Source organism: Camelus ferus, chromosome 5 (assembly GCF_009834535.1).
Source record: "Camelus ferus isolate YT-003-E chromosome 5, BCGSAC_Cfer_1.0, whole genome shotgun sequence".
NCBI classification, from domain to species: domain Eukaryota; kingdom Metazoa; phylum Chordata; class Mammalia; order Artiodactyla; family Camelidae; genus Camelus; species Camelus ferus.
Genome location: NC_045700.1, coordinates 41,077,016 through 41,088,462, shown reverse-complemented (window position 1 = coordinate 41,088,462; position 11,447 = coordinate 41,077,016). Strand labels below are relative to the sequence as shown.

At 40.0% G+C, this 11,447-nt stretch overlaps 1 protein-coding gene across 8 annotated transcripts in view; it reads left to right on the top strand.

Moving 5' to 3' along the window:
* The first annotated feature begins 3,383 nt into the window (after positions 1–3,383).
* Positions 3,384–11,447, top strand: part of TTC21B (tetratricopeptide repeat domain 21B) — an 82,040-nt gene continuing 73,976 nt past the window's right edge. For all 8 annotated transcript variants that reach the window (XR_004319898.1, XR_004319901.1, XR_004319900.1 and 5 more), the window contains exons 1-4: positions 3,384–3,535; positions 7,470–7,599; positions 7,690–7,800; positions 10,698–10,864. Coding sequence is in view for 2 of the 8 variants with exons in the window: in XM_032479606.1 (XP_032335497.1) it covers positions 3,515–3,535; positions 7,470–7,599; positions 7,690–7,800; positions 10,698–10,864 (429 nt within the window). In the remaining 6 variants the exon portion in view is untranslated. The remainder of the gene's footprint in view (positions 3,536–7,469; positions 7,600–7,689; positions 7,801–10,697; positions 10,865–11,447) is intronic.

Below are 11,447 nucleotides of genomic sequence, written 5' to 3'. Positions count from 1 at the left end.
AAAAACACTCATGGGCTAGCCATCTACGTGAATCAAGGGGAACAGAAAATTTGAAGAGCTACATGAAACAGCATCTCAAGGAAGTTCTCTGGTGCTGAGTAGAAGGGTGTTCATTGCACTGTTTAACTTTCCTATATCTTTGAAAATTCTCAAAATAAAAATTCGTAGGAAAAAAAAAATCCTGCCACAAATTAAAGCCCAGTTATAAATGGATTTACGAGCAGGGATCTTGAGGTATGTGCTCCAGCTGTTTTAATTCAGCCAGTTCAGACGAGTGGTAGGGCTGATGAGGAGGGCCCAGTGCACGAGAAACCAGGAGACGAATGTGAAGAGAGAAAACCCGAAGACTTTTGAGGTGGGGAAAAAAAATCTCCTCAGTCGTCAGCAGGAAAACAGAATCCCCGCCTCCAAGCATTCCTCAGAATGGGCGGGCTCCTTCCCGAAATAGATGCAAGCCCTGCACCGGGGTGGAGGGAATGTCACGGGCGGCAGTGTGAAGGATACTCTGATGGGCTTCTGGCTTAATTCCTCACAGATGAAGAAGTCGGGCTGGCAGAGCAAGAGGTATTTAGGGAAACACATTGGAGCCACAAGCTGGGAAGAGATAGTCTGGTGGGGCAGGGGAGTCATACAGGGACTGGTAGCCACAGATGTTGAAATGGACGCAGGGAAGGGAGGGAACAATGGAAAAGACAGAGAAAGAACTACATTTGCCGCACCCAAGGAAGATCGCGCTAGACCATAACATCCTGCAGAACCTCTAGTCTACGGGGCAGGCACAAGGTCTCTCTTCACTCCTTTATTTCTGCAGACGCAACACTTGACATTAGCATGTATTGCCTCAAAGAAGTATTGGTGACTATTTGGAAACACTGCCCGAAACAAAGTTTTTGAGAATCAGACACCTAGAAAGCTAAAGCCTGATTCTTCTCAACCTTAAGATAAAAATTAGAACAGAGCTCTGGTTATCACACATCCAGAAATAACAGAGTGTCTAGGAAAATGTGCAGTGTGCATTTGAAGTCAGGGAAGATTTTTCAGACATGAACTTGGACCTAAGTGAGTAAAATCTAACCTAATGTACTGTCTTACCTTAACATCACACCAGGTAGACAGGGAGTGATCACTATTCTTTGTTGTTATTCCATCAACTAAAGATTCTTTAAAGTAGTGGAAGGAAAGACAGATGCCATCTTGTCAAGATATTCTGTATAGCACGGTTGTAAACATTTAAATAATTCATTATTTGTATTTCAAAGACCACACTCTTTTGAAATGTATTTGTTTTCTCTCTTACTTTTGCATAGATGAAATGTCAAGATGTCAAGAAAATCAAGAAAAAAATTACTCCTGGTCAGTCTCTGTCACAGTATGTGAGTAGAAACATTCTCTACATCTGATAGTTCAGGTGAGGAAGTAGCAAATTTCCTGGTATCAGATGTTCTTAGCCACCAGACAGCTGAAATGCTCAGTTATTTTTAAAGAAAAAGTATCATCCAGTGGCCTAAAAGGAGTTAATTGTAGGAACCGAGGGGAAGGATTCCCTGGACTATAACAATTGATGTGAATTTCACTTTACTCTTGATATGCTAATCCTTACAGCTGGGCAAAGACAACTCAATTTAGCCCATTTATTGCCCTTAATACAGCTATTAAAGCTGCTAATTTATTCATTTCCTTTTGTGAAAATTTATTTAATGTCTATCTACCTTTACTAGACTTTAAATTCCAGGAGGAGAAGACAAGGATTTTATTCTCTGCCATTGGCACTCATTAAACATTTGGTAAATGAATGAATGATTAAATAACACATTGTTAGAACTCAGATCACTTCCTCAACTTTCTCCATAGTGTCATTTAGCAAAAGGAATAAGAAAGGTAAGTGACAATTATCATCTTCTCCCTAATTTACTTAAATGAATAAAACTGGAAAATTTTAAAGGGATGAGTTATGAAAACCGTCTAATTTTTTGCATCAGCAGACACCATGGTTCATACACAATTCAAATGTACATTTGTACTGTCTTATTTGGAAAAGAAAAGAGGACCAGATAGCATGTGTAAGGCTGGATCGCAGAAAGTTAGCTTGATTGTCTGTTTTTTTAATCATGATCCTCAGATACTTTCTTCCAGATGAATTCTTCCCTTGAAACCAAAAGCATACAGTTTAAAATTATATTCTCTGCTGAGCACTTTGGCATGTGGTATTGTTGCACACTAAATACAGATTAAACTACAGGCTTTGAAAATCAGACCAGCAGGTGTTACCGGTTGTCCATCACCACATTTAGCTTGACTATGAATGTTGGAAACAAACAAAAAACCCACTCTTCATGAAAATAATATATGCCTCTTTGGGTAGAATGCTCTTATAAGGGAAACCAGTGAGAAATACTGCCTAGCACTGCAGCCTGTGACAGTAGTCACCCTTCCCCTCAAGATCGTCATTACTAAACCACTGGCATGAAAAAAGGTTCAGGTTCGTTGCTGCTTAACAAACTTAAAATCTGATTTAAGGCAACTATGAATCATAGTAACTAAAGTAAGATAATTAGAACTAGGATTGAAAATTGGAATCCATGTTAAGAGTTTGCAAAGATTATTTAAACCTCACATCTTAACCACTGTTTTAAAAATATTTAAGAAGAAATAGGAAATCTCTTAGTTCATTACATTTCAATTTAATTCACTAAATAACTGAAGAGATCTATGAGCAACTGGCAAGTTACCCGATCAGTACAAAAATAAACGTTTTCGTAGGAATTAATTTTATTCTTAGTTTAAAATTAGCAGTATTTTTTTAACTGAAAAAAAAAAGTTTACTTCATTTGTTCCTCCCATTATGAGGGGTGGGTGAAAATAGGACTAATTTAACGTGCTTTTTATCAACAGACACGGGATTGCAGCAACGCCTGCAAAGATGGGCCCGAGAAGCTCAGCCCTTTCTGCTGAGAACTTCTCTGCGCCACCTTGTGGCCATAATGCAAGTACTACACGTGAAAGTTAAAGGCTTTTTCCTGAGCTGGTCAGGTCTTCAAATAGCCGCATTGCGGGAACCTGCCTCTACACAAACTTGTGGAAAATGGTGTCCTTCTTTGTAGCCACTGATGGGAAACAGACTTGTCCGTTTTCCTACGTCCTCCCCATTTCCTTCATTCTTTAATTCCTTCTCCTTGGGCCAGCCCACGCACCATCCCCCTACAGTTGTTTCCCTGTTAGACCTCCTCTGCCTTCCCCATCATCCGGTCGGTCTCCCCCTTTCCCTCTCGCCGCCCGCCCTCCGGGTTCCCGCCCGCACCTGGACCCCGCAATCCCAGCGGCGGGGGCCCGCCCCCTCCAGCCGGCAGCCAATGGATGCGCGGCCCCGCCCCTCCCCGCCCCGCCCCTCCCCGCCCCTCCCGCCGCGTCCCGAGCGGATTTGGGCCTGGGCAGCGCGGCCCTGCGCCCCTGGCTTTTCGGCTGCGCTGGGGAGGGAGAACGTTCCGGAGGCCCGAGGCCGCGTCTCGGGGCAGCCATGGACTCGCAGGCGCTGAAGGTGAGCCGGCGGGACCTGGTCCTGTGTGGTTTTAAGGGTGGTGAGGGGCTGGGGGCGTGGGGCGCGCGGGCCGCCTTGGCGAGGCCGCGGCTACCCTGCGGTGCCCCCGCCTCGCGGGCGGGCCTGTAAGCTCCACCACCGGCTCTCCCGCCGCGGGCTCTGGAATCTGGAGGTCGGGGGCAGCCTTCCCCGCGCGCTGCTTTCTGAATTGCCGTTAGTGTGCTTGGTCAACAAGAGTTGGTCAACATATGACTCCTAGTGCGCCTCCTGGGTGCGGTTTTGAAGGACTTAGAGCAAACTAGTGCCAGCTCGCCCGCGGAACGGTAAAAAGCACAGACAGATTGTATGGAACCAATTAAAGACATAGGGCTTGAAAATGGAGGTGTCTTTATTTTAGGGTGGTGGTCTTCCCTATTTATCACTGATCCATCCATTCAGCAAATATTGAAAGACGGTCCAGTTAAGAAATGATATGAAAACAAAGACATGAGGCTTCAAAATAAGTTACTTTGGAGCATGATGGCTTCTCCATTTGTTCACTGATTTACTTGTTCAGCACATATTGATAGAGGGCTCACTGGGTGTCCACTGGAGCTGGAGATAGTGGTTCACAGAACGGAGCAGTCCTCTCCTTCACAGATTTTATAGCCTAATGATGGAGAAAATCTTTTAAATTAATTCAGCAGATGTTTCTTGAATGCCCTCCTGTGTGTCTGGCTTTATTCTGAGCCCTGCAGTAATAAAGCTAAGAAAACCCCTTCCAAATCTTCCTACATTTGTGGAGGGGGAGTCAGTCAGTAAACAAATCAATAACACGTGTACCATGTTGGTGATGAGTGGATGGTGGACAATTTGGCCATGATAAGGAGTGATGGAGTGTCTTTTGCTTTTTTTGCCTAAAGTTTTTTTTTTAACATCTTCCTGTGAAGCCTTCCCCTAAACTCAAGTATTATTATTTCCTTAAATTTATCTTTTTACTGCCACCCAAGTTAAATTTTTATTAAAAACACTTTCATGCTAAAAACTTGTTTAGCTCCACATCACTTAGACTAGAGGAGCAACTAAATCTGAGGCGCGTCTTGACCCTGGCGTTCTCTCCAACCTCGTTGTCTGGTACTTCCTGTTGTGCTTCAGGCTCTGCAACAGGGAGTGGCAAGCTTTGTCGGTAAAGGGCCAGGTAGTAGGTGTTTTCAGGCTTTGTTGGCCCTAAGGTCTGTGTGGCATCGAGTCTGCCATGGTAGCGTAAAAGCAGCAAGCAAATGAGCTTGGCTTTGTTTCAATAAAACTTGACTTACGGACACTGAAATTTGAATTTCATATAATTTCATGTGCTATGATATAGTTTTCTTTTGTTTTTTTCCTCAACATTGCATTTGAACATGTACAAACTGTTCTTAACTTGCTGACTATATAAAAACAGGCAACAGGCCGAATACGGCCCGGAGCCCACAGTGTGCCAGTCCTGCTCCTGCCTGTAGGGTGGCTTGGTCCTCTCCATCCCCACCCCATCCCTGTGTATCACTGCTCATTTCTCACCTCTGCCTGGCTAACTCCTGTGCCTTGGGAATCATGAAAGGGGAGCAAGAAGAGTGTGTGAGTGTGTGGGTGTGTGTGCAAATCCAGTCAGGTCTGAAGTCCTCGCCAGGAATCTTTCCCTTCATTTTACTCTTTGAGCCTCCCGTATCCCAGCCTCATTCTCCTACATTCCCACAGTCGTTTATAAGCTCTTTTCTTGCATTTACTACATTGTATTTCAGATAGTCTTTAGATTCTTGTCTCGGTTGAAAATTTTAAGCTTTTTGGGGACAGGAACCATATCTTAATCATTCATATTCATAGTACCTAGCACAGTGCCTGGCACTCGTGGGCAGTCAGTAACTGTTTCCTGGACTGAACAAGTAACCTGAGCCAGGGCCGTGGTCAGAGGTGCAGGGAGTGGGAAGTAGACCAGGGAAACAGGAAGGACCTACTGAGGGGTTGGAGTTGGGGGACTGTGCAAGTGGGAAGAGAGGATTCCCGACTCCATGTCTGGCTTGGGTGGTGGGGAAAATGCAAATAGGAATCTGGACCTGCGATGAGTGATCTTGGTTTTTTTATGTCATCAACATACTGAGGTTTGGAGGAACTCTTTTTTTATTTCAGAATAGAGGCTTTACAGTATGATCTCCTAATTAATCCTCACAATCATCTGTAAATGACTAACAGCGTTTTACAGATGAGCAAACAGGTGCTGTGAGAGGGACCAGAAATTTGAAACCAGGTCTTTTCACCTGTAAGTCCATGTCCTTTTTGTGATAACATGCCGCTGCCTTTCAGGAGAGTTGCAGGTGCTTGGTGATGCTAAACGCTGTACAGAAGGCAAGTAAGATATTAAAAGTGTCCTTAGTTGTGGCAAACTAAGAGGTCATTTGCAACCTTAGGGAAGAGACTCTGGAGGAAAACTGCACTTTACTGAGGTGTGCCGTGGGGGTCTTGGAATTGGTGTCCAAATCATGCTTTGCAGAAACTGGCAGAGAAGGGAATGGAGAAGAGTAACCATAGGAAGGAAACAGTAAAAGTTAGAGGACGGTTGCCTAACTGTTCCAGAGAAGCATGTGGACTGGAGCTCTCCAGAAACAATAGACTGCTTAAAAAAAAAAAAAAAAGTTGTCTAGACACTCATTTTTTCTTACTCAATTCAACAAGTATTCATTGAGCATTGATGGACCACTGTCCTGGGCACAGGTGGTTGGACTTAACATTTCTCTGCTCTTTACTGACGTAGAGCATCTTTTTATAAACTTATTGGCTATTTTATAACTATTTTTCTGAATATTTGGGATTTTTTTTCTTTTTTTGACAGACCAATTGACCTTTTTTTTTTTTTCTATTGAAGTGCAGTTGATTTACAATCTGTAGTTTCTGGTGTACAGCAGAGTAGACACTCATTTTAATCCTGTCAATCAATGCTTCATCTGCATTTCTGACTTCTGCCAAATGAGCTGTAGAGTCAGACTAGGTAGGTGTGGGGTGGCCCGTATTGGTTTATGGAGGTGAATCAGGTGTATCACATTGATGGTGAATATGTTCCCTCTTTGATTAGCAGCTAAGCCTTAGCTGTGATCCTGAGGAAACTGGTGTAAGCCATAGACCCAATTAAACCAGAACTAAGATCTCCTGATAGTAGTTTTCTGCCTTGTAAACCAAAATGATACAATTTTGAAAAAAAGCTTAAAGATAGTGATTTCCATTAAAAATAGTTTAGATCGTTTTTAACTGACAATTATTTGTTGTAGAACTCAGAAAGCAAGATAACACTTGACAATAAACTGCTGAGTTTAATTTGACATTACTGTGAGGTGCTGTAGAAACAAAATAGAGGCAAGGGTTTTCTAAAAGAACCTGTAGTCTGACAATGGAAGATGGAATGGAGTAATGGAAAATGTTTTTTTTTAATTCTTGCTTTTTTGTCTGTTTTCCCATTTTCTAAAACCTTTTTAAGAAAGTGGGCAAAGGAAAGTGGTAGAAAGTAGCCCGATTTCAGTAATGTTAACAAATATGGGGGGAAGAATGTAGCTCAAGCACTAGAGCTCATGCTTAGCATGCACGAGGTCCTGCGTTCATTCCCCAGGACCTCTTCTAAAAATAAGTAAATAAATATACCTAATTACCTCTTCCCCCCAAAGATAAATAAATAAATTAATTTGTAAGATTAACAAATAGATTAGAAAAAAGATTGAAATTATTAGAAAACATTGAGTTATTTCAGTCACATTGCGTTCTACATTCCTTAGTATTAAGTGCTAGCCTTTAACAATATTTTAAAGAACTTGGAAGAAAAAAAAATACATCAGCTAAGTTTTAGATTGCACAAGATCTTAGGTTAATATCTGCTTCTTAGACTATTTCAGGACACCAGAATTTCTTTTAACATTTAGTCTTTATTTCCTTTCAGACTTTGATTAATTACTATTGTCAAGAGAGATACTTCCATCATGTGTTACTTGTTGCCAGTGAAGGAATTAAGAGGTATGGCAGTGACCCGGTCTTCAGGTTTTATCACGCCTATGGGACATTGATGGAAGGTATGTGCTAATTATCAAACATGTTCTGTAAGTTTTAAATTTTTGTTTTTCACTAAGAAGAATTTTTCACTTCATGATTTTGATTTTTAGGTAAAACTCAAGAAGCTCTTCGAGAATTTGAGGCCATTAAAAATAAACAGGATGTATCACTTTGTTCTCTAATTGCACTGATACATGCTCACAAAATGAGTCCCAACCCAGGTATAGTATTTAAGTACAATGCTTAGTTTTTTCTACTCAATTCATTTTGACTTTTTTTCTAATTACCACAGCATTCAGTCTGATCATACTCTATTGTATTTTGTCTGTAGGTACTATTTATATCATATTTCTTTTATCTTCCTGACCAGATTATAAGTTTATCAAACAAATATTGCTTTCATGTTCCTTATATCCTGTGGCAGTTTCATTAGTATATAGGGATTACTTGAATTGACAAAATGGTGAATGTTTATTAACAAAGGTTAAACAAAAATAAGGACAGCTCAAAACAGGTATATACATAAAATGCTCGGTAGCAGCCAGATTTACCACTTACGTGCAAATATATAGAACGCTACGTGCAGTTTCTCTCTACTGCTGTGTCTTAAGCTTCTTGAAAGCCTTTACATCAGAGGGGTTAGCTCCTGGAAGATATTCAGTAAATTTGTATCCAGTAGTAGACTGGGAAATATGGCTAGATTATAGAAGGAACTTTATGCATAAACCAGCAATTAAAATTGTGTGAACTGTCTTAATGTATAGTGTATCTTAATGGCTGTATATGTCCAGTAACAGCTAATAGCACTGTAAATATAAATCCTGTTTCAAATAATTAGGCAATTACTAAGTGTCATAGAATTTTTTAATATTGGAAACAGTTTTTTTCTTAAGCAAAGTATCACTTAACCTCCTTCACCCATGTATACTTGCACACATCAATAAAAAGTTATTTAAAACGTTAAATGTGTTCAGCAAATAAATAAATCTAATTGCTGCCTACTTTCTGCAAGGGACTGTGTCAGATATAGTTGGATACAAAAGAGAATACAAAAGAGTTGTAAGAAGTAATCTGTGACATCAAGTTTATAATCTAGTTGAGAAAAGAAAATGTCAGATCCACAAAGATTAAATTCTAATGTTACTACTCAATAAAACGATAGAAAATAAAACAAATGAATCCATAATTAATTGAAAGTGGTGTGTGTACTATTTATCCATAGGAGTAGGCTGGGAAGGCATTGTGGAAAGTGGAGACCCAATCTTGTCTTTTAAGGACAGCTGGAGTATGAAGCATATTTGTCAGACAGGAGGACTTGGTGGGCAGATACATGGAAGTGGTTCAGGATTAGGCTCCTCTCTATCCCCTTTCTCTGTGTTCCAGCAGGAGTGTGTTAGCCGGATCAGAGAATTTGTATAGGAAAGCGGTAGTCAGTAAATCTTTAAATAATAATAGTAATATTACTAAATATTTTCTTCCTAGAATCAAGCTTTCATTTGATTATTCTTGAGAGAATCGATTCTGCTGGAAAATGTGATTTCCAGGACACTGAAGATATGGAGACAGAACTCTTGTTTAGAGACACCTGAGTACTCACTCTGCCTTTCTCCATAGGGGGTGCTGAGTGGTTTTGACTCAGGAAGGGGCAAGACGTCCTGCAGTATTGCCTGGGGAGGGCCTAGATTTTTCATGTACATTCTTCCTGAATGCTGATATAAGTCTGATTATAAAAGGGCTGTGATGCATTGAGAATATCTAGCTGATTTCTTCTAGCAAGAGCTAGCTTTGCAGAGGGTATCACCACTGACTGTTGCCCTACGAGGGACTTGATGGAGCTCTGGGCGGGAAGGTATGGTGCCTGTTCCTGTCCTGATGAGTTCTGTTTCTCTCTCAGGACTATTTCGTGAAAACTTCTGAAGATACTCAAGTAGGTGTATTGAGGGCAGGGCAGATGGAATTTTCTTGCCAAGCAATCTGTAGCTCTCCAGAAACAATTTTGTTTCCTAAACTCTTGAAAGTTGTACCTTAGTAATTCCACATTAAGTTTAAATATGTATTTTTAGAGTTAAAAGGAAGAGTCACATACCTTTCCTTGGTAGCCAATTCCAGAAAGGTAGTCTGTCAGAATCTTGGCCCTCAACTTTGACATTTCTTTTTCCTTATTGCATAGCTGATCCACATTCTGATTCAATCCAGGATTTGAATCTAATTGACATTTGTGCCCTAAGCACATATTTAACAGATTAAATAGAGTGATGAGGGTTATTAGAAGTAGACCACCTTTTAAGGGAGCCATTGAGCAGTCAGTATTAAACTGTGTAAGTAACAATACTTGTATTACCATTCACTGGACCATGACAGCAGCCTGATATGTTTATATATTTAAGAATTGAATTAGGGAGTTAGGTAATTTCACTAGTATTCCTGGGTTTTCCCCTATATAATTGTATCATTTTAGATTCATTGCTAAGTTTTTCAAGTCTTATTTTTTTTTTTAAAACTGCATATATAGCCTTCCTGCCTCTAGAATGACATAAACTATACAACTGGAGTGTGTGTTACAGTGGTCGTTAAACATGTGTTAGCACTTGAAATACGTCTTGTTTGACCTTAATTTTAAATTCAATACTAATTAATTTACTTTTAAATTTAAAGCTGACACTTGATTCGTTTATTAGATAAGTTATGTTTAGAACAAGTATATGATTCTACTTTTTTAATTACAAATTTTATGAAATCTAAGTGCACATCAAATTTCTGAAGGAAATTCAGCACTTTAATTGAGCTGTGCTTTGTGTAAAGTACATATCAGCTTTTAACTAGTAAGAAGAAAAAAAGTGTGTCATTAATAATTTTCACATCAATTATGTGTTGAAGTGATAATTTGTATATATTGGGTCAAGTAAAGCATATCATTATAATCAGTTTTCCTTGTTACCTTTTACTTTTTGGATAAAGTTGCTGGGAAATTTTAAATCACGTGTGGCTTGCTTTTTATTTCTATTAGGCAGTGCTGCTGCAGAGAGAACTGTATTCTCTGCTGTGAATCATCTGACCTGTTAAAAGCTCTTGATCTAGAATTTAGTTTTTATTTAATGACTTTTTATTCCTCTCTCAGATAGAGAAGCTATTCTGGAATCAGATGCCATTATGAAGGAGCAGCGTAAAGGAGCTGGCCCAAAAGCTTTGTACCACGCAGGCTTATTTTTATGGCACATTGGTCGTCACGATAAGGCGAGAGAATATGTTGACCGAATGATCAAAATGTCAAACGGCAGTAAAGAGGTAGATGGTTTTCATATTTTGAAATAGTAACATTAAAAGGAGCTTGTGATATTTACATATTCAGTAGTATCTGCCTTTAAACCTCAGAGGAAACTTTTGTTACTTACAGATCCAGTAGTAGTCTTTGCTCTCACCCCCTCTATTCATACTTTATAAATAACTTTATTTTATTTTAATATTTTATAATTTGGTAAAGTTGTGGTTCCCTACGGTTGTTTATTTTCACGCTGTTTATTAACTCTTGACAAGGTCCCTCCCCAACTCCTCCCCTCCTTTCCTTCCTCCTTCCTTCCCTCCCACTCTCCTTATCAGACTGCTGTAGACACAGGGCACCATTATTTGCACTGTTAATAATAGAAAGATGAGGAATAGCTAAATGTTACTTTCACGGGTGGATCATCTAGCAGTGTTACAGGGCACATACTCGGCTAATACTGTGAGAAAATTGACAAATAACATGAGAGAAGTGTGATGAAAACGCATGGGAAATAAGTTATCACTGATTGCTCTTTGTGCTAAGCACCACTGTCAGTACTCAAGGAGAGATCACATCTCTGAATGTTAGAATGAGGAAGGATTTCTT